At 47.5% G+C, this 25,980-nt stretch overlaps 1 protein-coding gene across 1 annotated transcript in view; it reads left to right on the top strand.

The window, feature by feature from the left end:
* DPY19L4 (dpy-19 like 4) overlaps positions 1–25,980 on the top strand; it is a 554,933-nt gene that overhangs the window by 398,566 nt on the left and 130,387 nt on the right. The window contains exon 17 of the mRNA XM_085605236.1: positions 25,815–25,947. Coding sequence (XP_085461362.1) covers positions 25,815–25,947 — 133 coding nt within the window. The remainder of the gene's footprint in view (positions 1–25,814; positions 25,948–25,980) is intronic.

Here is a 25,980-nt window from a genome sequence, read left to right as displayed (position 1 = left end):
GTTATGCAGCACAATATCCTTGGTGGAACAACATCAACTCTTGCATGGCTAAAGACTTATAAGGTCCCAAAGGCGAGACCTATTGGCTATACCATTGCTTGTTTTTATGTTTTATAGAACATGTGCGGTTCCATATTCTTTTAGGTGCACCAGAAAAGGAATGGCTGAGCTTTTTTGTTTCTTGAATCTCTGCATTTCTCAGCACCTCTTTGTCCATCGAGTTCCTGTTTTCTTACCTGGCACGCTCAGTTTCCGTGCTAGGTATGTTGAATGTCGAGGTGCAGAGCTTTGTATGAGATGCATGCAGACCAGGAGGAGGGGTGAAAGTCTATGCAGACGGATAGAGTAACCAACAGGCTATGGAAAGAGGTGTAAGTGACCAAGTGAGCAGAGAGACTGTCATGGGAGAGTCACCAGCCGGACCAGTGGAGATCGCTGCACCTGGACAGGGAGAGAACGAAAGTCAGGGACTGCTTGCGTGAGAGTGACAGGGACGATCTGCATAGACAGGAGACGCTGGTCAGAGGTGACAGTACAGCACGGGAGGGAGAGGGGGTGAGTGAACCGGAGGAACAGTGCAGCTAGTCAATGACAAGACAGAGGAAAGGGGGCCTTTGACAGTACAGTAAAGAGGACAGTTACTAAGCAACCCACCAACCAACCCATGCCGGGGCGGTCAGTACCAGTGACTCACTGACAGTACTCTAAGAGAGAGCAGTAAAGTGAAGGGGCGCTGCTCACTTGGATGAGGACATAGAGGGAAGAACAGACAATGATGGGTGAGAGGGTTACTTATAATACACGTGCGAGGCAGAGGGATACCCTGTACTGGCGAGAGAGGCAGTAAAGAGACATGCCAGGGTTTGTGGTCCAGCCAGTTGAGGAGTTTGCAGGTGAGAGGGCAGTGAGATGTCAGACCCGTAGAAAGAGAAGGGAGCGCTGGATATTGGACTTGAAGGGTGAAGAAAGAGAGTATTTTTTTGTGTGTGTGTGGGGCAGAATGGTAGAAATAAGGGGCAATACGTGAGGGTATTGTGTAGCCATTAAGACAAATGGACAAGGGCGAACATGGTGAAAAGAGATCAAATGTGAAAATAAAAACATGCGAGTGGGAGGAAGCAATGGACAGATACAACAACGTACGAGCAGGCAACAAAGACGGTAAAAAACAGCAAATGGAAAAGAGAATGTCTGGAACGAGCTAGTCAAAGCAGAGTTAAATGCGGTTAATAAAGGAAAAGTAAAATAAAAGTGAATCGTTGAAGTGTTAATAAACGTTGTATATGAAAAAAACTAACGGCAAACTGCTGTGAGGATTGGCAACAAGGGAACAAAAATGTGACCTACAAGCGGAAAAGAAATTTAGAAAGAGAAACCGCTAGTGAGACAAACAGATGCAACTCAGGCATAAAAAAGAACTGACGACAAAAAAAAAATAACAGATTACATGCACTGCTTTAGGAGTACGCAAGCAACTCAAGACATTGGAATCAAAAGAAAAAAAGTTACAAACAGCACAAGCATTGGCTGTGCGGCAGTGAAGGTGACACGGCCGCGCGTCCCGTGAAAGTGATCGCGATCAAGCGCAGCGATCTGTGGTGGGGGAGGGGGAGAAGCGGGAGTTGTGTGACGGAGGAAAGACAGATAGCGGCTGCACACGTGCACGCAAGCTTCAGGCCACCAAAAGCCTGTGGCAGCACTTTGAAAACCCATAAACTAAATGTCTCGCAGAGCAGCGCATGTGCTGGCTTAGCGAGACCTAAAAAAGGGCTCTTTCTGAACAAAGAGCTACCTTTTTGCCAATTCCGTTCAGCAGTTCGGGCTGGGACCTCCCTTTTTTCTTGGCCCCCGCTTGACGAATTGCCCGATACTTTCAAAACAGGAGCTAACCTAAGTGAACCATACGTTTTGAAAATTTCACGAAGATTCGTCAAACGGCGCCCAAGATATTGGCAAAAGAAAAAAACGCTTTTTGAATAGAAACCAAGTCCTAACTAGAACTACCTACTGGCAACCACCAGTTGGTAATATATATATTATGTCATCTTGTGTTGGGCCGAGACACGTACAACGTATGTTTCTTCTAAGGAAGTATTTTCGGATCACGAGGTCTAACTACTCCACCTGTTAATGATATTGCACATGGGCATTTGCTCCGTTGTTAGATTGTTTTTTCTCCACTGTCAGGTACAGATGTGTTGTCCACAGCTCCGGTTCGACGTCTCATGATGTTCTCACCTGGCCCTCCGATCCGTCCTCTAGTCAGTATTTAGAAACAATTCAGCGTTTCTCATCGGTTTTTCACCTTCACGTACCTTTGACTCCATGTTGAACTAACACCATCGACTCCCAAATGATCGGGTCGAGAATGTTCCTGTGAAGGAAGGAACTCCATTCCGATTCTGTCCAAGTTGTCAGGCTAAGTATCTGGGTACCAACCTCCACGAGGTGTGCAGCCTTTGTTTTGTAGCGTGAGAAATTTCTTGGGGATTGAGGCGACCGGAATTGCACTCATCTAACAGTAAGGTAAAGTGTAGCATAAACCTATTGGTGCCCTGTACCTGAGACACAATACCCCTAAGTCTCCTGGGATCCAAAAAAAAACCACAATAGCACATTCATCAAAATGATCCAGCACCCTTAGTTGTAACAACATAAATATTATAATGCAATTGCATAAATAGTGTTTCTTTCAATAGTATTTTGCCGCACAATTAAGCATGACATCAATTCAGCAGGTGTATTTCTATTTCTTTATTCGTGATTTCTCCTTCACAATAGATAAAACCGTAGCCAAGGCGATTCGTCCTCTCTGACTTCTTCAGGGCATATAAATTATTGGCCTCCTATCTTCAATACTGTACGTATTGTTTAATTTCTTCCTTTTTGGTATTTTTTTACGATAATCTTGGCAAGTAAAGCTCTTCCCAGAATGGATCATTCAAAGGTTTACAGATAAATATATATGGTGACCGGTTTCAGGTAATTTATATCCAGATGGATTCGTTACCCTAGGGATGGTTCACCCACGTTCCGTTTATTAAATGTTTCTCCTTTACATTCCTAAACTTGCTGTGGACACACCATTGCATGGAGGCATCAGCATTGTCTTCCTTTTACAAACCTTTTTTCTGTATGCACACAGCAATAATCGAAATTATATTTTCAGATCCTTATAGGATGCACACAGCTACAGTCGTTTTATTTTGGTATGTGCTTTACTCCTTCTCGGGTCTTATTTGCCCATCACTATCTCTGTTACTAAGCCAGATGCGGAGATTAGACACTCCAAGAGGGCCAATGGTATTTGTTTTACTACTATGCATTAGCCCATCGAGCATAATGCTGATCAATACTCCACGACCCTTGAGCTTTACATCAACACACCTCGGGGGCTGATGAATTGCCCACTTTTAACATCTATTGATCAGCACGGTACTGAATTTACAGTTCCAAGATGGCTGACGTCTTTTGAGCGGGTACAGTCCTACAACTGTCTTCTCTCCCAGGCCCATATAAACGTGTGTTCTCCTGCGGGCCATTAGGTCTCCAGCATACACACTGGAAGGAGCTCTGTTCATCACAGAGGTAAGCACCCATAACTAACTTAATGTTCTCCGGCAATTAGTGGTACAGTGTCAATTACGCTAGATACGAGCATCTGAGTTTGGGTGCATCTTTTAAATACTCATCGCGGGGTCTTTCTACTCACTTGTTCTGACACACTTTCCTTTGATCCTTTATATTAGGTAAAGGTCTCGTTTCAATACCGGCAAGGATATGGCTGCCGGTTATTTTCTTTAACACAACCTGCATCGAGTGGGTGCAAGGCACCACAGATTTTATTTATTCATGCCTAAATCAACTTGCGCTACTACTAAATTCTCGTTTAAGGTACGTGGGACCACATTACCATATTCTCAAAGTATATAGAATATGCCCCTGCCATTTTTCCCTTGGGTGTTTTTCTATATGTAATTAGGCTGTTTTCCTTTATTTACCGATCCTCAGGGACTCCTCATTGGGAAACACATCCAGGATACATATACTGTGAATAGGAGGGATTATTTCTGGACACAAGATATGTGCAGTCTTAACTATGTGTCAAACACTGGACCCTATTGAATACCATTCGGGACGCAAATACAACCGAATTTAAGGTTGGTTTCCCGGGCAGATTTGGTCACCTTAGCACGATAAACTTGCTCTTACAGGGATTTTATACTTCGCATTATTTTTCTTTCTTTTTACCCATCTCCTATCCCCTAGGATCTTCACTCATTGAGTATAGGTATTTTGTTTTTCATTACATACCTTCGGGTACCAGGCAACATTAAGGGGGTGTTGTTACGTTAACTTACCTTTAGCAAAGTCACTGTTGACTGTTTAGGTTCTTATGTCACAACTGGACTCACAAGGAACAAACATGCCTTAACTCCGGACCAGTTTATTTGATCTAAGAGTGTTCTTAAAATTTTTCTTAAAATACTCTAGTTTGTCATTAAACAACTGAGGTGACACATTTAAGACAGCATGGGTTTCCACAGGATCGAGTAGGCAACATGAACCGATCCTTCACAGTGAGTCTGTCACAATGGGACACTGACATTGGATGCTATTGTTGCATACCTTTCATTCCCAATTCTGTATTATTGTTTGTTTCTTAGCCCTGAAGAAGTCGCTGCGCACAACCATAAGCACGACAAAACACGAGATGGCCAAGGCTGTTGTGAATAAACTGAAGCGCATGTTCAAGCAAAGACTCAAGCTTTGGTCACACTGTTATTGATATAATTGATATACTGTTAGCGTGTGCAGGGAACTGTAGTTCCACTGACCGAGCCAGCCAGGTGTGGAGGCATGAGAGCATTGAAAGGAGCCTTCCCTGACAATAAATGAGAATTGTTTATATCCTAACAGTTACTGGCCGCCTATTTAAGTGATTTAAAAAACAAAACCGGAGAATACCTTGCTCTACTTACTTTTTGCTGCAATTTAAAGCTTGCTAGCGCGGCAATTCAGTAAAGGGCCGCTTGTGGCTGCAATCACAGGTACGAGTCTGATTCTTCCAAGGGCCACAGAACGCCCGGCAGGAGGGCATTCAGGGCAGCTCACCTCTTCACAGGCTGAATTGTGGTGGGCTGCTCTGCTGGTGGGCCTCGTGCTGCTATTCAAGACTTCAGTAATGGAGCATAAGCAACGCTATGGCTTGACACCTCAGAAGGCACCTTAATGCGTGACTTTGCATTTCAGTGCGGTGATGCGGATCACCCCACTGAAATGCGTATGTCTAATGCCAGATGCGTGGTACTAGGCAAGGCTGTTGTTCTGTACCTTCTATGCCTCTACCACATTTTTTAATGCAAAAATATAAATAAGGCACAGACATAGGGAGACTCAGAAAGTGACTGGCAAAGCCTTCAGGTTAGGATTTCCCTTGTGAAGTACAGGTTGGGGCAGCTAGTTCTTTTTGTCTTCTGACTGCAGCTATTGCAGACATCCAGTTGAAGTCAAAACTAAAAAAAAAAGTAGGTGTACTGCCAATTTTGAAGAAAACATTTTAAGGACAAGTCATGTGCCCTCATAAGTTAGTATAGTGGGGCGTAGAAGTGTTGTAGCACACTTTATGGGTATACTTGTATTTTTTAATGTAATTTATTTTTATATAACTCTTGCTGCTATAGGTTTGACATTACGTAATACTTGACTCTCAAGCTGGGTCGGCAGTTGCCTGAAAACAATGGGGCCTACATGCCTCGAGAGCAAGTATCCTTTTTAACAGCCACTTGTGATGCCTCTTGTAGTAATGAACAGTCACATAAGGCATCACAGATAACCAGTGTTAAGTGTGTCGCCTGTTCATAGCTTTTATGTTGTCATAGAGCTGTGTCGAAAGGGAAAGCAAATAGGCTAAGTAGGCCCCAGTAAAGTGGATCAAAATGAACGGTATGGCCTCTCTATCATAGATGGCTCCCATTCACCCATTTTCACTGGTGAGGATGACTTCTACCTTATCTACTTATGAAAACCCACGGCAGGTCCTTCTCATCCTATTACTACTGCACTCCCCATGACACCCCTATTACTACTGCACTCCTCGCCCGACATCGCCTTTTTCACAGAGACCTGGACCAATGCATCCTCCGCTCCTGACATCAGCACTGCCATCCCAGACGGATACAAGATCCAGAGGATAGACCGCCCCAACCACCCAGGAGGGGGCCTCACCATCGCCCAAAAGAGCACCCTCCACCTCACCACCTCCAGCAAAACCTTCCCCTCCGCCGAACACCTGCACTTCCAGATCCAGACCACCTCCAAAGCCACCCTCCGAGGAACCCTCGTCTACAGACCCCCGCCCCCAAACACCCTTCGCCACCACCATCATCGACTTCATCGCACCCCACGCCACCGCCTCAACAAACTGCATACTCATTGGAGACCTGAACTTCCACCTCGACAACCCCAGCGACCCCCAACTCCACTATCCTTCGTGACAACCTCGCCTGCATTGGACTTAAACAACTCGTCAACACACCGACCCAAAGAGCAGGACACACCCTCGACCCCATCTTTGCGGCAGGAAACAGCGTCCAATTCAGCCACACAACGCAGCTACCATTGACCGACCAGCACTGCGTACAGTTCGCCATCAACAAACCCAAGGCACCCAAACCATCCCCACGCCCACCACGAAGGAACTGGAACAAGGTTACCGTTAAGCAACTTAACTCCACCCTCACCCGAGACAACCACACCTGGGCACCCGACGCAAACAACGCAGCCAGAGAACTCCACATCTGGATCTCCAACTGCGCAGACGAGCATGCCCCGCTACGCAACCCCGACAGACAACGCCCCAGGAAAGCCGCTGGTTCACCACCGCTCTCCAAGAAGCCAGGCGCACCTGCAGACGCCTGGAGAAGAACTGGAGAAACACCATGACAACCGAAAACCACACCACCTACAAGGATGCCATGACGGACTACCACAACCAGATCAGAGCCACCAAGAGGAACTTCATCCACAACAAAATCCTGACCAACTCAAGGAACTTTTCAGTGTCATTCAAGAATTCATCAACCCACGCAGCGAAGCCACAGACATCACCCCATCCCAAGACCTCTGCGACAAGCTTGGAACCTATTTCCAGCTCAAGATCAAAAACCTCTACGACGGCTTCATCGACTATCCACCAGGCACCACAGATGGCCCCGCGCCCCCCAGAAATACCAGCCAACCCACCATCTCCAACTAGACACTGATCACGGTCGAAGACACCATCTCGACCATGAAAAGCATCCACTCTGGGTGCCCCCACCGATCCCTGACCCCTCCACATCTACCACAGAGCCGCGGCCTTCATCACACCCGAACTACAACGCACCATCAACACCACCTTCAAAACAAGCACCTTCCCAGACGACTGAAAGCGCGCAGAAGTCAGACCCCTGCTCAAGAAACCGACAGCTGACCCCACCGACCCCAAGAACTATCGGCCCATCTCGCTCCTCCCCTTCGCAGCCAAATTTGCAGAGAAAACAGTCAACAGGAAACTGACACGGTTCATTGAAGAGGACGCCTTCCTCGACCCGTCCCAATCTGGATTCCGAAGCAACCACAGCACAGAGACCGCCCTACTCGCCACCACAGACAACATCTGCACCCTGCTGGACCAAGGCCACTCCGCAGCCCTCATCCTACTCGACCTATCAGCGGCCTTCAACACCGTCTCCCACCGCACACTAGTCGCCAGACTACACAACGCAAGCATACAAGGAATGGATCCGATCATTCCTCACCGGAAGAAGCCAAAGGATCAGACTCCCACCCTTCCTCTCCGACCCCATGAAAATCACCTGTGGAGTCCCACAGGGTCCATCCTTGAGCCCCACCCTCTTCAACATTTACATGGCCCCTCTCGCAGCCTTTGTCCGACAACACTGCCTCAACATCGTATCCTACGCCCACGACACCCAGCTCATCCTCTCCCTCACCAAAGACCCCACCACTGCCAAACTCAACTTCCAGAAAGGAATGCAAGACGTCGCAGTCTGGATGACCAACAGCTGCCTGAAGCTCAACACCGAGAAGACAGAAGTCCTCATCCTCAGTACCACCCCTTCTGCATGGGACAGCACATGGTGGCCGACCGCCCTCGGAAGCCCACCTACCCCCTCAGACCACGCCAAGAAGCTCGGCATCGTACTCGACTCATCACTCACCATGAACCGACAGGTCAACGCTGTCACCTCCAGCTGCTTCAACACCCTCCGCATCCTCCGCAAGACCTTCAAGTGGATCCTCCCTGAGTCAACGAAGACAGTCACCCACGCACTCATCACCAGCAGACTGGACTATGGAAATGCACTGTACGCCGGCATCAACAAGTCCCTACTCCGCAAACTCCAAACAATACAGAACATCGCCGCCAGACTCGTCCTCAGCATCCCCCGACACGAACATATCAGCCAACACCTACGAAGTCTCCACTGGCTCCCCATTGAAAAAAGAGTCACTTTCAAAATCCTCACTCACGCCTACAAATGGCTACACAACAACGGACCCAAATACCTCAACGACAGAATCAACTTCCATGTACCCAAAATAAACCTGCGATCTTCCAACCTCGCACTGGTCGAAACCCCGCGCATCCACAGAGCCGGAGCAGGCAGAAGATCCTTCTCTCACATTGCAGCCAAGACCTGGAACGAGCTACCAGCAGACATCAGACACGCCCCCTACCTGAACACCTTCAGGAAGACCCTCAAGACCTGGCTCTTCGGCTGAACAGATCTGTGGACCCCCCCACCCTCAGCGCCTTGAGGCCCTCACGGGTGAGTAGCATGCTTACAGTTCCCTGATTGATCGATTGATTTATTGATGATCATCTGATCCTACAGCAGACAACTGAAGTCAGCCACACCCTAGTTCTCCTCACAGATGTGGACCCAGAGTAATACCGACCCCACTTCACCACTTTGGAGCCCATGGTGTTCACCCTCATCTGCGACATTCGTTTTGAACCATTCTCTCACCCCCAAAAAAGTCTGTGGTCATATGGCTCTTGCATCAATCAATCAATCATAGCATTTGTATAGCGCGCTACTCACCCGGAAGGGTCTCAAGGCGCTGGGGGAGAGGGGTCCGTTACTGCTCGAAGAGCCAGGTCTTGAGTTGCTTCCTGAAGGAGAGATGGCCCTGGGTCAGCCGAAGGAGGATGGGGAGGGAGTTCCAAGTCTTGGCTGCCAGGTAGGAGAAGGATCTTTCTCCGGCGGTGGCTCTGCGGATGCGTGGTACGGCGGCGAGGGCGAGGCTGGTCGATCGTAGCTGGCGGGTGGGCGTGTCGAAGGTCAGGCGGTTGTTGAGGTACATGGGGCCCAGGTCGTGGAGAGCCTTGTGTGCGTGGGTGAGGAGCCTGAACGTGATCCTCTTGCTGACGGGGAGCCAGTGCAGGTCTCTCAGGTGGCCGGAGATGTGGCTGTGTCGGGGGATGTCCAGGACGAGTCGTGCGGAGGCGTTTTGAAGTCTTTTCTGAAGTTTGGCTGTGGTTCCGGCGTAGAGGGTGTTCCCGTAGTCCAGTCGGCTGGTGACGCGTGCCTGGGGGACCATCCTCCTGGTTTCGGTGGGGATCCATCGGAAGATCTTACGGAGCATGCGCAGGGTGTTGAAGCATGATGATGAGACGGCGTTGACTTGTCTGGTCATCGAGAGGGAGGAGTCCAGGATGAAGCCCAGGTTGCGTGCGTGGTCCGTTGGCTTGGGAGTGGTGCCCAGGGCAGGGGGCCACCAGGAGTCGTCCCAGGCGAGGGCGATGATCCCAGGATGAGGACTTCCGTCTTGTCTGAGTTCAGTTTCAGGCGGCTGTTCTTCATCCATTCAGCGACGTCTTTCATCCCTTCCTGGAGGCTGGTTCTGGCGGTGGCGGGGTCGTTGGTGAGGGAGAGGATCAGCTGGGTGTCGTCGGTGTAGGAGATGATGTTGAGGTTGTGTTGGTGTGCGATGGCTGCGAGGGGGCTCATGTAGATGTTGAAGAGGGTTGGGCTGAGTGATGATCCTTGTGGTACGCCGCAGATGACTTCGGTGGCGTCGGATCTGAACGGGGGGAGGCGGACTCTCTGAGTTCTTCCGGCGAGGAACGAGATGATCCACTTCAGTGCCTTCTCTTGGATCCCGATGTTGCTGAGGCGCTGTACTAGGGTGCAGACAGTGTTGAACGCTGCAGAGAGGTCCAGGAGGATGAGGGCCGCTGTTTCTCCGTTGTCGAGCAGGGATCTGATGTCATCGGTGGCTGCGATCAGTGCGGTCTCAGTGCTGTGGGTTGCTCGAAAACCGGACTGCGAGGGGTCGAGGGATCCGTTCGTCTCGAGGAAGGCGGCGAGCTGTCTGTTGACGGTCTTCTCGATGACTTTGGCAGGAAAAGGGAGGAGCGAGATGGGGTGGAAGTTCTTGAGGTCCGTGGGGTCCGCTATTGGTTTCTTCAGGAGGGCGCTGAGCTCGGCGTGCTTCCAGCTCTCCGGGAAGGTGGCGGTGTGGAAGGAGGTGTTGATGATGTCCTGGAGTTGGGGTGCGATGATGGAGTCGGCCTTGTTGAAGACGTGGTGCGGGCAGGGGTCGGTTGGAGATCCGGAGTGGATGGTGTTCATCGTGCGGGTGGTGTCTTCGGTGCTGACTGGGGCCCAGGCGCAGAGGGTGGTGGTGGGGGGCGTTGGTTCGGCGGTTGGGTGCGTGGTTGGTGCGCCAAAGCTGTTGTGTATGTCGGCGATCTTGCGGTGGAAGAACGAGGCGAGTGAGTCGCAGAGGTCTTGTGAAGGAGTGATGTCGTTGTTTCCGGCGCTGGGGTTGGAGAGCTCTTTGACGATGCTGAAGAGTTCCTTGCTGTTGTGGGCGTTGTTGTCCAGTCTTTCTTTGAATGCTGTCTTCTTGGTGGTGCGGATCAGCTGGTGGTGCTTGCGGGTGGCGTGCTTGAGGGTGGTCATGTTGTCTGTGGTCTGGTCGTGGCGCCAGGCTTTCTCGAGGGTGCGGCAGTTCTTCTTGGAGTCCTTGAGTTCGTCGGTGAACCAGGGGGCTTTCTTGCTGCCGGGTCTGCTGGGAGGGTTCTTCAGTGGTGCGAGGTCGTCGGCGCAGGCGGTCAGCCACTGTGTGAGGTTGCTGGCTGCTTCGTTGGGGTCCGTTGTGCTGGCTGGAGGGTTCTGGCTGAGGGAGGTGGTGAGCTGCTCGGTGGTGATCTTGATCCAGGTCCGGCGAGGAACCTGTTGCGGGTGGTGGTGGGTCGTGGTTCTTCTGAAGCTGAAGTGGACGCAGCTGTGGTCAGTCCAATGAAGTCCGGTGGAGTGGCTGAAGGAGATGTGCTTGCTGGAAGAGGAGACGGGGTCAAGCGTGTGGCCGGCGTAGTGGGTGGGGGTGTTCACCAGTTGCTTGAGTCCGAGGTTGGCAAGGTTGTCCAGCAGGGTGGTGGTGTTGCAGTCCTTGTTCTCCAGGTGGAAGTTGAGGTCCCCTAGGAGGATGTAGTCAGCGGAGAGGAGGACGTGCGGGCTGATGAAGTCTGCGATGTCTTCGCTGAATTGTGTGCGTGGTCCCGGGGGTCTGTAGATGAGGGTGCCTCTGAGGGTCGTCTTGGGGTCGGTGTGTGTCTGGAAGTGGAGGTGTCGTCGGAGTTGGTCGTGATGCGGATGGTGTTCTTGTGTACGATGGCGATGCCTCCTCCGGTCTGGTTGACGCGGTCCCTCCGGGTGATCTTGTATCCGTCCGGGATGGCTGTGGCGATGTCGGGCGCTGAGGAGGCGTTCATCCAGGTTTCTGTGAGGAAGGCGACGTCTGGCGATGTTGTGTCGAGGAGGTTCCAGAGTTCGACGGTGTGTCTGTGGACGGAGCGGGTATTGAGCAGGATGCACTTGAGGTGGTTGTTGCTGGTGTTCGGCTTGGCGGGTGCAGTGCAGGTCCGGAGGCAGGTGGACTTGCAGGTTTGGCAGGTGTCCTGTCCGTGGGCGCGTTTCGGGGTGGCTCGGTAGCAGGCGGGGTTCCTTCCGGCGTTGAGTGCGTTGAGGGTGGCGGCGTCGTAAGTCCGTCGTGTGGGCTGGCATCTTCGGGGGCCAGGGGTCCTGGCGCTGGGCGCGGTCCAGGCGCGGACGGGCGTAGACATGCTTGCCTTTGGCACGCCTTCGGCGCACAATCGGCGCGCCCGCTGCACGTGACCGCTGCGCGTACACGCGGGCTCCATATGAGGCGAAGTGGGAGGGCGGAGCAGCTGGGAGGCGGGAGCGGGGCGGCCAATCGGGTACAGAAGGAAAAAGGGGGCGGGGCCGCGATGGAGCAGCGGCGGGAAGCGGGTGGGGGCACCAGAGGGATTAGCGAGGCACGCTAAACAAAACGAAAGCACAAGTGAATACAATGCAGGAGTTAAAAACACAAGTACAGGAACAAAGATACAGTGGGCACGAAAAATCGGGCTAAAAGGGAGCAAGTACAGAAAAAGAAGCAGTGAGCATGAAAAACGGGCCAAAAACGGAGCAGGGACAACGAGCAGCAGCGAGGGGGCACCGCTGGCGAGCCGTGCGGCGTGGGGGGTGTCCTGAGGTCAGGGAGCTGCAAACGCATTAGTCACTGCTTAGCTGCACTGGGCCTGACTTGTGCAGTGCCGCACACTTGAACTATTCCTCTGCACCCCAGATGCATTTCCTGCAGGCTCCTTGAACATCACCGACTGCATGAATCATCTTCGTTGCTGCTGCTTGCTATTCTTCATGCAAACTTCTTCACTTAAGACACATTGCACTGGATCATGGCATTTGTCCACGGGCATATTTGCCTCTCCTAACGTTTAGACTCAGATTACATTGAGTATTATTTCTGTGCAGGATCACTGCTGGAACAAGACAGCTGTTGGCTGCAAGCCACTTGTCTCTCTTAAAATCGTTGCAATTTTTAACTTTATTAGTTTAATAATGAATTATGGTCACTCCTGATAAACAATGGATTCTGTTAAAAAGGATTTGTTTGATGTATTGAGTGTAGAACACCAGTGATGTATCAATATTGGTAAAATAATATAAATGAAGGCGCAGCCCCTTAATTGTAAAGTAGCAATCCCTCATGAATGATAACGATTAAGTGTAATAAAAATGTATTATCTTTTAATTTTCTGTCATTTTGTAAATGTATTTGTTATTATTTTATGGTTATGGCTATGTTATGTCAAGTTTGAGTGCCTCTCCTCATAGGGCAAGGAGGGGTTAGTCAAAGTGCCAGTTCCTCAGCTTCTTGCGGCGCTCAAGAAGTAAGGAGGAGGCACTGATGTCAAATGGGAGATTGTTCCATACTTTAGAAGTGGTGTATGAGAAAGCTCGACCTCCAGCTGTGTTTCTGTGAAAGCGTGGGATTGTGTGCGAGTAGGAGATGGCTGAGTGGAGGCGTCTGACTGGCTGGTGGAAGGAGATGCAATTGTTCATTTAGGCTGAACCCGTCTTGTGCAATGCTTTGAATGCGTGGGTGAGGAGTTTGAATTGAACGTGTTGGTGTATCAGGAGCCAGAAAGTTCCCTGAGGTGTGGAGTGAGGTGCGTACTGCGAGAAAGATTGAGAATGTGCCTGGATGCTACATTTTTGGATGCTTTTCTACCTTCTGGTGAGTTGCTCAGTGATTCCAGCATATCGGGCGTTTCCGTAGTCCATCCTTATGATGACATGGGCGATGGTTCTTCTGGTTTTCCTTGGGAGCCGTTTGAAGATGATCTTCAGCATCCTCTAGGTGACAGGGTAGACCTGTGCAGATATGTTTGTTTGTTTTCATTGATAATCCTGGGATACCTGGCATGGGAGCTGAGGGTGGGTGTTGGTCTGAAGTTGGGGTTCCTGGATGAGATGCTTTTCCTGAAGATCACCCGTTCTGTCTTGTCTGTGTTGAACTGCAGACGGATTTCTTCCAGGTGGGGACCTCTGTCATGCAGGTGGTCATTTTATTCCTCATGCTCGGGGTTCTGTCTAAAAAGCGACAATATGAGCTGCATGTCAACCGCATATGAGATGATATTGATGTCATGGCTGTGGATGATGTTGCCAGTGGAGTCATGGATGCGTTGAAGAGGGTGAGGTTGAGGAATAACCTTTCAGGCACTCCACAGATGCCACATGCTTCTGAGGTATCGGATGCTAGGCTGATGATTGTGTGCTTTCCATCAAGAAGAAACCGATCCAGCGCAGGGCACGTCCTTGAATTCTTATCTCATATAGACATCTGATGAAGATGGGTTGAGATACTGTGTTGAAAACCCCTGAGGCGTCTAGTAGGATGAGCCCTGCCGTCTCTCCTCTGTCCAGGATTATACGAATGCTGTCTGTTGCGGCATTTAGTGCTGGCTCCGTGCTGTGGTTGGATCCGGATCCAGGGTGTGTCATCAAGAAGCTGGTGGTTGACAAGGTGGTCGGAGAGGCATAAATCGATGAGCTTCTAAGGTAGGAGGAAGATCGGTCTGTAGGTGATGAGTTTGGCTGGATCTCCTAACAATTCTTTTGAAGGGCCATGACAGACACATTTCCAGGTTATAGGGAAGGAAGGCTGAGTCGATGGAGGCATTGTGGATGGGAGTGAGAGCTTCGCTGATGAAAGTGAATATTTGAGGCTGTGGTGGTGGACTAGGGTCTGACAGGGCCCCTGAGTGTATGGACCTCATGGTAATGGTGGTTTAGTCTGTGGTGATGTCAAACCACATGGTCAGGATTTGTTGGTCTGCCGCAGCGGGAAGACTGCCTGTGAGGTCGATGGGGTTGGTTTTCAAAATGCCCATATATGTTTGTGATATTGTTGTAGATAAATAATGAGAGCTTGGCGCAGGGGTCTTGTGAAGGGTTGATGATGCTGGAGATTGCAGTGGGCACGGTGAAATCTTTGATAATGGCAAAGATTTCCATGCTGGTAGCATTGATGCAATCTGCGAGCGCTGTACATTTGGTGTTCTGTATTTGTTGGTGGTAGCGTCTCAGGGTGCATTTCAAGGTGCACTTGTCTGGGGTGCCCTGATTCACTCTTCACATGCATTCTAGTTGTTTGTAGAGCCATTTCATTATTCTGACTTATTCTGTGTTCCATCTGACTTGTGTTCTTCTTGTTTTTGTCACCCCTGAGGGTGGCCAGCCAGTCTGCACAAGCAGTGATCCAGCCTTTAAAGTTCTTGATGTCTTCCATCGGGTTGCCGGTGCCATTGGAACATTGTGTGGAGATGGTGAAAGCCCAATCTTTTTCTGTGATGTTTTCTGTGATGTTTTTTCAGCAGCAGTGTGGTCCTGTGGTGGTGGCTTTTCTATGGTCCGGGAGTGGAATGCTGAAGTTGACGAGTGCGTGGTCCGTCTAGGTGATGGCCGTTGGTTTGTCAATACAAAAGGGTTCTCTGCAGGGATAAATTCACCTAACCAATCACTTAATCTACAATAATATGATCAATTAATATTGGTTGGGACAATTAAATTAGCAGGATACGGACAGGAGGAGTGGGAGCCAAACGAGGGGGATAACACCCACAAGGAGTAGAGCAGGGGTGACAATTCTCTGCAGGGATACATTCACCCGACCAATCACGTAATCTACAATAATATAGTCAATTGTTGTTGGATGAGACAATTAAATTAGGGCACGAGGAAGAGTGTGAACCAAATGAGGGGGGATGATGCTCACAAGGAGCAGAGCAACGGTGACAACTAGCAAAGGAGAGAAAGAAGTAGCAGTAAAGATGTGAAAAAGTAGTGCAAAGTCAGAAAAGCAGAGAAAAAGATGGCAAAGTCCAGTAGAGTCAGAACACAGAGACAGTGGCAAAACTAAAACCGGCAAAAGCAAACATTGGTCAAGACAAGCAAATAAAACATAACCAGACACTGGCAAAACATTCAATGACAAAAAAACAAAAGCTAAGATTGACCAAGAAATGACAAAACAAGCAATGAGAAACAAACCGAAGCAGAGATGGACCAGGAAATGGCAAAAGCAGTCACTCTCAGAACAAGCAATGACAAAACAACGCAAGAGCGTAGCAGGGTGGAGATAAGCGAGGCAGGCACCTCAACACACAGGACTGGGTTCAGTAAGAGCCTTGACTGGTCGAAGGACCTGATCTCCTAGGGGCTAAGTCTATGCACCTGCTTACATGGTTTCATTTGTTAATACTTTAGTTTGTTTGTTACAGTAATATTTAATTAAACAATAACTTGCAATTTATTATTACTTAACCCATATTTCACGTATTCCAGTGATCTTCAAGACTTTGCAGTGGTTCAACAACTCCAAAGGGTGTCTTTATGGTTATCACATCACCAATATAGCGTTTGCAGTCTTTTCCCCACCCGACCTTCAATTAAGCTCAACTAATAGTTTTTGCCCTTTTAATGTGAATTTCTCTAGAACACTGGGTAATAGTTTATTTTCTCTCTTGGTGCCTACGTGACCATGTCTAAATATATTTCCCATTACAAAATGAAACCATAAAACTCTGTTTTTGGAGAAGCATCACTTTTTTATTTCCCTATTTGTGAACATGCAGCTTGGTAATATAATACTTTTATTTTTTACTTTCATAATTCTTAAGACCTCTGAGCCAATGTCAACCTATGACAATAAACTTCTATCTTGTAGGCTGGAATTACTTACTGCCATTTTTTCAACCATGGTGATCGGTGAAGTTCAGACCTTTCTGGCTTGGAATCTTACACTGTTTTTCACGTGCTGAGATCTCCTCATAGTTTCAACTTAAGCAGAGCATTTTTCAACCTTGTTTAGAATCTAGGCCTCGTGCTATCCTGTTAACTAGGCCAAATCCTGATCCCAAACAGTGTGAGCGCTGAAAGTATATCATAGGAGGAACAAACACTGAGAAGCAGTATTAAATTATTGAATTATTTATTAACTGTACAATTAATTAAAATCATTACAGTAAAAAACATCAAAACGAGCAGGTAAAAGAATGATCACAGTAAAAATATAGAAGTTTCAGATAAAATTTGGTTGATGAACCACACCCCCTCACCATGGCGCCCGCTCGATCGGCCAGCGCCAGTGGTCATTGTCATGAGTCCTTGCACAAAGTTTCTGAGGCACCTGAGTAGACCTTGGTAATTTTTCTACTTCAGCAATCTGTAGGCCAATCTCCTTGGCCCTTCCGTTGAGAGCCAAATATATAGATATAGATAGCAGTAGACATCTTATGATTTTGCTATTTCTGTGACGTGTTAGGAAGCAGTGTAGGGGGTGGTTCGGTTAGATCTGCGTGTTTTTATAATACTTTATCGAAGAAGGTTAGCCGAGTTATAGGGCAGCTGTTTGGGAGTTTCATTGAGGTTCATGTTTATTTCTTTGGTGGAATTTTGCCCTTTTAGTAACATCTAGGCTGATCCTGGTACCATGGAGCTTTTGATGGTGTTGAACAAAGGAGTGCATACCTGGAATTAGTCAGTAGTGTTGGAGAGTAGAGTGCATTTCTCGTCAGAGATGCCGTTGAGTGAGAAGAAAATGTTGAAGAGCTGTTCTAGAGTGGGAGGAATGAAGGTTTATGGTGTTCATATATGGTGTGGGGTTGTCAGGAGGGTTTTGTCAGTGGTGTAACTTAATCTGGTGAGAGATTGCTGCAGACAGAAGATTCTGCGACTGAGCTAGGGATGGATGATTGCTGGAGGGAGGTGGTTAATGTGGCCTTTTATTGTTTTGAAGAGCGCTGTACTCCTATTTTTGTTTTGTGACTGACGTGGTTTTAAAATGGTAGTTAAATTCCGCTTTTAAAGTTTGTGAAATGAAGCACAATACCAGGTACGTTTGCCTTCTGTTTAATCCATCCAATGTGTTCCAGCTCCTGGCAGCAACTGCCGTCTTCTCCCGTCCCCAGGTTCCACGCAGGGAATACCCTCGAGCACATCGTTCCACATTCCAAATCCCAACACACCCCCTTCCTTCACAAGGCAAACTAAGATGAGAAATGGTAAAATGAAAAGAAAATAAATAAATGACAGAGTGCAGTGGTGTAGGGTGATGTAGCATGCAGTGGCATAAAGTAGAATGCTGTAGAGTATAGTGATGTAAAGTGAAGTGGTGCAAAGTAGCTAGCGTAGGTACAGCAGTGTAGGGGCCATTGGTTTTGAGTAAAGTTGTATAGAGTGCATTGGTGTAGAGTGCTGTGGTTTAGAGTGCAGTGACCTAGCGTAGACTGCAGGGGCATAGAGTAGAGAGGCGTAGAGTGCAGTGGCTCGGAGTAGATTGTTTCAGGGTAGAGTATAGCGGTGGAGGGTAGAGCACAGTAGCATAGACTAGAGTAGAGTGGTACATCATTAATTGCAGTGTCGTGGAGTGCAGTGGCATAGAGTAGATTGTTTCAGAGTAGAGTGAAGTGGTGTAGAGGGGATTGGTGCAGAGTATAGCAGAGTGGGGCAGGGTAGAGTGAAGCGGTGTAGAGTAGTGTCAGAGTGCAGTGCTGCAGTGGTGTAGAGTGTAGTGTCAGAGAATAGAGTATAGTGGCGTACAGTGCAGTGGTGCAGAGCAGACTGGTATAGAGCACAGTGGCGTACAGTGTATTGGTTTTGAGTAAAGTGATGTAGAGAGTATTGGTGTAGAGTGCAGTGTCACAGAGTGCAATGGTATAACATTGAGTGGCAGAGTGGCACAGAATGAATAGAGTGGCATAGACTACAGTGGCAGAGAGTGGAGTGCTGGAGTGTAGAGTGTTCTAGAGTGCAGTGGTGTGGAGTTGCGTAAAGTGCATTGGTGTAAAGTGCAGTGGCATTAAGTGGAGCAGAGTAAGGTGACCGAGTGCAGTGGTGTAAAGTAGCGTAGACTGCAGTGTCATAGATTAGTGTATACTTGCGTATAGTACAGTGGTGCAGAGAAGATTGGTATTGAGTGTAGTGGTATAGAGTGTATTGGATTTGAGTAAAGTGATGTAGAGAGCCTTGGTGTAGAGTGCAGTGGCACATAGTGCAGCAGTATAAAATTGAGTGGCATAGTGTGGAGTGGTACATTGTGGAATAGAGTGGTGTAGACTGCAGTGCCAAAGAGTAGATGGTTTCAGAGTAGAGTGCAGTGGTTTTGAAGAGTGCAGTGGTGTAGAGTAAAGTGCTGTAGAGTGCAGTGGTGCAGAGTAGATTAGATTGGATTGGCATAGAGTGGAGTGATGCAGAGTAGAGTGCACTAAAGTGGCACTATCTGCCTTGTCACGCAGTCCTGCAGAGTAGAGTGTCGTAGAGTGGTGCAGAGAGCAGTGATGTACAGTGGTGCAGAGTAGAATAGAGAGGCATAGAGTGCAGTGACGTAGAGCACAATGGTGTAGAGTGATGTAGCATGCCCTTGCGTGGAGTGCAGTGGCATAGAGTAGAATGTTGTAGAGTATAGTGGCGCAAAATGCTGTGGTGCAAAGTAGTTGACATAGGTACAGTGCCATAGTGTGCATTGGCTTTAAGTAAAGTAGTGTGGAACGCAGTGGCGTAGAGTGCAGTGGAGTAGAGTGCAGTGGCGTAGAGTGCAGTCACCCAGAATAGACTGTTTCAGATAGAGTGATGTGGAGTGGTACAAGGTAGAGTATAGTGGTGCAAGGTAGAGCTCAGTGGCACAGAGTAGTGACAGAGTAGAGTGGTGCAGCATTGATTGCAGTGGAGTAGTGTGGCAAAATTTGCAGTGGCGTAGACTAGATTGTTCAGAGTAAAGTGAAGTAGCATGGAGTTATATAGAGTAGTGGCATAGAGTGCAGTGTTGTGGAGTGGTGTAGATTGCAGTGGCAAAGAGTGCATTGGTGCATAGTAGAGTGGGGTAGAGTGTACTGGCATAGAGTAGAGGGATGTAGAGTGCAGTGGTGCACAGTAGGTTAGAGTGTTGCAGAGCAGAGTTCAGTGGTGCAGAGTGCATTACTGCAGAAGTAGACTGCAGTGTCATAGAGTGCAGTAGTGTAGAGTGCCGTAGAGTGCAGTGATATAAAGTAGAGTATAGTGGCAGTTGCAATGGTACAGAGTAGATTGGAGACTAGCATAGAGTGTAGTGGCGTAAAGTGTATTAGTTTTGAGTAAAGGTGTGTAGAGTGCAGTGATTTGAAGTGGCTTGGTGTGGAGTGGTGCAGAGTAGAGTGGATTGGGTTACGGTGGAGTTTGCATAGTATGGTAGCGTACTGCCATTACAGGCAACACATCTATAATTGAAATGATTATTACATTTGCATTAATATACAGGTTTACTGATAAACATTTACAGCGCACAAATGATAATGTGTTGACATATCATCACCCAATGAATTGATTTGATCGTCAGCACAGTTCATTTACATTTTGTTGTGTGCTAGAAAACAAAATAACATCTTTACAGCCTTACTCAGGCAACCACTACTAGTGTACTGCTGCACCTTTAAATAACACACATTAGTCAGCACTCCCAAAAGACGAGGCAATAAAACAAGACCCAGCAATCTCTTAAGGCGCGGCAAGAGAACAAATTCAGGTGCATTTAAAGTAACGCATATTTATTAATCAAATACTTTGAGAAAGAAGGCAAAATATATTGGTTAAAGCAGACTCCTAAATATCAAGTAACTTAGGCACAAAACCAGAATACCAATACTTGGAGCAAAGAAACTTAGAGACTGTTTACATAAGTACGAAAGACTAATACATCACCGAGCGAGTGTTCATCATTCTGCCAACTCGACTGGAGGAGCCCTAGTCAGCCCAGGCAGAAGTCTCGATCGGGACCTAAGTTCCCTGCGGCAATACGTCTGCTCTGCAAGCGAGCTCCTGTCTGGGTGCCAAGATTTTCCCCCCTTTAATACCTGTACTCAACCGGAGGACTAGGTTCTAGAAACCGCATCCCCTTTCTTCTGTTGCGAAAAACCGAGTTGACCGTACTGGTCTGTGTCAAGGTCAAGACAGAAGCTGGCCAGGCCACTGTATTTTGACTCTGAGACAGAGCTGCACATTCCACGCATTTCTCTGTCAACAGCAATCTCTGCCCTGAAAGGTACCAAGCACACATCCCACACAACTTGTTACAGTTCACTCTTCTTGGTGAGGAGCGAAAACAAGTGAAGAGTGAAAACCTCCCCTCCCCGCAACTGCTTGTGAGCACAGAAAATGAAGTCAGCTACACAAGATGGAGTCGGTTATCCAAAATGGAGTCAATAGTCAATATATCTTTCATAATAGCATTACATCTAGCCAGCATTATTGTCACATAAATCCTCTCACTTTCAAGTCAGAGAAAGAAAAATAAACACTGTGTTCCCTGGAACAAAAAGTCTGACATTTGACCGCGGTCTTTGAATGCACAGCAAATGTGACAAGATAAGAACAAGATTTAAAGGCCTGTTTACAGAAAGGAAATTTGTGGACGAATACTGTAAACAAGTTTTGGGCAATGGGAGGGACAAGCTTGAGCTGGACAGCTAAACCAAATAAAGCCAGCAAATAGAAAGTTAGAAACTGTGAGCTACAAACCACAAAGTCAATGGTAAGCAATGGGCAGAATGCATTCCTAGATCAACTTACTGAATGTCCCCAAGATGTCTTTAGCAAACCAAACAACTGCGCTGTCTGGTACGCTGCAACCTAAAAAGGAGCAGTCCGCATGCGCTCTGTATACAGGTGGTCAGTAATGGGCAATGCGTTATAACTGGCATTATGGTATGCTACCCAGAAAATATGCATGATGCATGCTTGTTTCATGTTGGCTTTTATGGCAACTGAGTGAGAGAAGAGAGAAGAATTTGCCGATGTATATCTGTTAAGTAACTCAGATGCTCTGTGGCCACATTATTTCATTTATTCCAAACTCTCCATTACTTTTAGCAGTTCCATACTTTTTGTAGGTGACGGTGCTTACGCCATTCATCTCTAGCTACTGACACAAAAACCTCTGTCCAAGTACACAGAGGGAATGTATTTACAACATTGCACACAGTCAAACAAGATGTGTGGTGGCACTTATTTTTGTTACTCAAGGAAGGTTCACTATGTCGACGTTCCATCTCTAATTAATTAAGAAGGGTCGATGGACAGCAAAGGGAGACTCCTCAACCATAACACTCAGTCAAGCTCATAAGAAAACCCGCACAACTAGGCTGTTCCCAATTCTCAGTATATATAAATGTATTCAAATAGAATTACAGAAAGCAAAAGTGATTAGAGCCATGGTAATTCGAAATAATACTAAAATCATAATAAATGCAATGTGCCTTTAGGATCCTAACTGGTTCCATGCTGAGAATATAACAGTTACATCTGCAGCTATGGAGCTAGTGTACCGAGGATGTAGCTGTTACATCCTTGGCACACCGCTTTTTTTTTAGTCTCGGGAGGTGGGGGAAGAGTGTTCCCCAACCTTTCATTACATTGAAAGTGAAACTGAAAGGAGCTCATCGGCTCATTTAATTTTTACTACTTCAGTGCTCGTGGGGCTATCTCAATCCGAGCACCAAAACACATGAGAGACGTATCGTTGGACAGGGGAGAATCTCCCTATTCTAATGGTACCCTTCCCTAGTGGATCCCTGCTTGGGGATCGCCACAGGTGGGTGATCCCCAAGCAGGGATCCACTACTAGACACCAGGGAGGGGGAGCGACCCCTTTGGCAAGGGCCTTTGCTCCTCTCAACAATTTTGGGCCCTTTTAGTCTTTCTGCCCCTGATCTAACCTTCAACCCCCCCCCCCCCCCCCCCCCCCCGGGGGTGGCCAGAAAGCACCCTAGGCAACAGGGATTCTTTTTATTTGTATATAAGTAGAGTTGGGGGCTGCTCAAAATGGCCACTGGATTCAAGCTAGCCTGACTGAAGAGGGCTGTTAGCCCGAAACCGGTCCCATGATGCTTGTTTCCGGTCCAGGGAAGACATGGCTTAGCAGTTCGGGCTGGACTGTTGCCATGAGGCACAGAGTCAAGACTGGTTTGCATATAGCTGTGTCTGAACTGAGGTAGCAAAGTGAGCTAAAGAATGATGGTGTATTCAACCCAGATCTGGGACTGGGGGTGATTGTTTGAAAAGTTTCAGCACTCCGTCCATCATCTCCTTGTGTCTACCAAATAATTTTTAGATAGCATATAATTTTACACAAATTAGTATTTATTTATCGATTAAGAGTACAGAATACTTAACCGTAAACTAGGACGACTAAGAAACACCAAGGGATTCCGGCAATGGGATTTAACCAGAAAAAGGCCATTTCCTTCACATAGAAAATAATAAACAACCAAAAAGACCCAACGGGGACATTAAAGGAGAGATGGGAGGTGGACCTGGGGGACCTAGACGAAGACGACTGGCGGGCGGCCTTGGCATCCCCACAGGAAGTCGCAATACCCTCCACTCTAAGGTTATTGCAATTAAAAATTCTGCACGCATATACTACACAAGAACCCTGCTACACAGATTAGGCAAGGCAGATACTCCTCTCTGTCTCCGACAGTGCAGTGCCGAAGGCACCTTCTGGCACACAGTTTGGGTCTGCCTGAAAATAACTCGCTTCTGGGAGGCCATCATACGCACAATGTCACAAGTCACCAAAATTAAGATTCTGACTAACCCAAAACGATGCCTACTTAACATTTGGGAATCCACGGATTTAAATCTCACAGACCATGATTGGGTAACGCCCGGAACAGCATTAGCTAAATGTAACATAGCGCAACTATGGGGCTCGGGACTATCCCCGACCCATCAGTGGTGGTGCCGGGATATGGACCGCACAATGGTAACAGGGAAATCGGTGTAAATTCACCGGGGTTGCCCCCAAAAGTGGAATCTATTTCAGGGCGACATTTGTGATCCTCCCCCGATAGAGCAGGAATCAGATGATAGCGATTGATTGGGATGAATGGACGGGACGAGCTATGTATTACCGCTAATAATGTGTTTCTGAATACCAGGAGATGCTAGAGGCTTGTGTGCTACTACGCAAACCGTACCACTATTGAAGATATTTAACTCATTGTTGATAATTGCCATTGAGTGATCCACTGTGATACTGTAATACTGAGTGATCGTTCTAATATGTTTCAAATGCCAATTAAAATGTTAGAAAAAAAAAAAAAGATTACAGAATTCTTGAAACTTGGACCTGACCTTGAGGGTCAGTGGAGCACTTTACATACCAACGGGGGGATACAGACAGCATAAAAATGTACATAGCAAGGCGTTTAGTTGATGAGGGAGTTTACCTGAATCAGGAGAACATGGAGCACTTGAAGAATAGTGTGATACATGTGTAAATAATGGGTAAGTTGTCCACTAAGTGATGCTATTGCAGCCAAAGAGAGCACTGCTTGAGTTTTTTTTTTTTTTGTTGAAACATTTTTTTATTGTTTTCAAAGCAACAACTCAACACACGTTCCACTACCCCCACCCTTCAAAGGAGTACTGTACATTTATTGTCGCTACCAATTATCCAGGAGAAGAAACATCCTTCCCACACAGTCCCCTCCCCCCCCCCTCTCCCACCCCATGTCAGTGTGCCCCCGTTACCTACCCCTCTTCTGATGTACCCCTCCTCCACAATGAAGTATGTACGGGTGCTCAACCTCTCCTTAAGGAAACAAGGAGCACTGCTTGAGTTGTTGCTGCCATTCTGGAGCCAGAGTTATAAAAATCCCACTGTCTGAGTTCCTCTTGTACAGTATTCTAGTCAGCATCCATTCTTCACTCCTTTGAGAGGGGAGCCGTTTTGGGGCATTGGTACATACTTAGAAAGTAGCTGGTGGAAGCTGTATGTGGTGCTGCCAATAGCTCCTCCCACTGTCCGCTTCAACAGTGTGTGGAGACCCAGCAGTGGAGAAAGCTGCAGGCACTGTGGCATCATGCCATCAGACGACCAGGTTGGTTGCACACTTTAATTTCACAGTAATTGACAATTTGTTCTGTGTGGCATTTTGTCAGTGTGTAGAAATCATATGAACAGACTGAGGTGGCTTGGTGAGAAGTCATAGTGATCAGGGCCAGCACTAGAATAATGGCTTCTCTTACTACCCCTTTATCTTAGTGTGTGTGTGAACTGACACCCTAGTTGTACCTACCCTCATTGAGGAACTCAACAGGAAAATATTTTAAAGCAAGGGGTGTGTTAGGAAATTTATTAAATGCCATTTTAATTCTAATTGAATAATGTAATTCTTGTATTTGTTAAGAGTGGAGGATGAGATCAAAATCATTACCTTCTTTCAGTGGCTTACCAGCAAAATGATGGGGGACCCCTGCAGAATGTGAGACGGGGCCCCTGAGTCTCCCGAATCTCCTAGATTTTCATTGACCTTGGCCTGAATGGTGCCCCTTGAAAACTTGAGGGTGACCCCTGAAGGGGTGGAGCCCTTGCGTCGCAGGATCTGCCTGGGCTTGTGTTACGCCCCTGCCTTCTTTGAACGAAACACATGTTTTTTTAATTCAGTGGCAGTCTGCTGAAAGCTGCTATTGAGAGACTTCTAAAAGTCTCAATTGCCACTTTAAGTATGATGGTCACTTTTACAAGTACCCTGACAATCCGGCTATGGTGCGATAGTTTTCACCTAGTTTTTGTCACCTCCTCTTCTGCTGCCTCAGGCATATGTTTGGACGTGCAGTAATATAGGACCATCGCGACAGTGGGTGGTCTGAAGGATCTGGGGCTTGAGAAAGATCTATGGTATGATGTTCTTCCTGCTTTAAGTGCCTTATGAATGCAAAAAATTATTTGATCTTTTTTGCCTTCGTCCTTTTACGTTCACCCATAAATAACTTCTACAATTAATATACCTTCAGTACCGTACAGTTGTCTCATCGTAACTTCACGCACTGTGGTTTCCTGACTACACTACTACTCTTGAAAACAAGTTGTATTTTCGTTTTCAGTTCCCAGGCTCCTGTCGCTGCAGTGTTTGCTGGAAGTCCTTTTCTGATGAGTGCCATTAAGATGTGCACTGGATATTTGGTAACCAGTCTGCCTGTGTATAATGATGAAGACCTTATGAAAAGAAACGAGAATGTGAGTGTTTCCTATTTTAATCCCTTCTCCTTT

Source organism: Triturus cristatus, chromosome 5_1 (assembly GCF_964204655.1).
Source record: "Triturus cristatus chromosome 5_1, aTriCri1.1, whole genome shotgun sequence".
NCBI lineage: Eukaryota > Metazoa > Chordata > Amphibia > Caudata > Salamandridae > Triturus > Triturus cristatus.
This window is presented reverse-complemented; position numbering and strand designations above follow the sequence as displayed.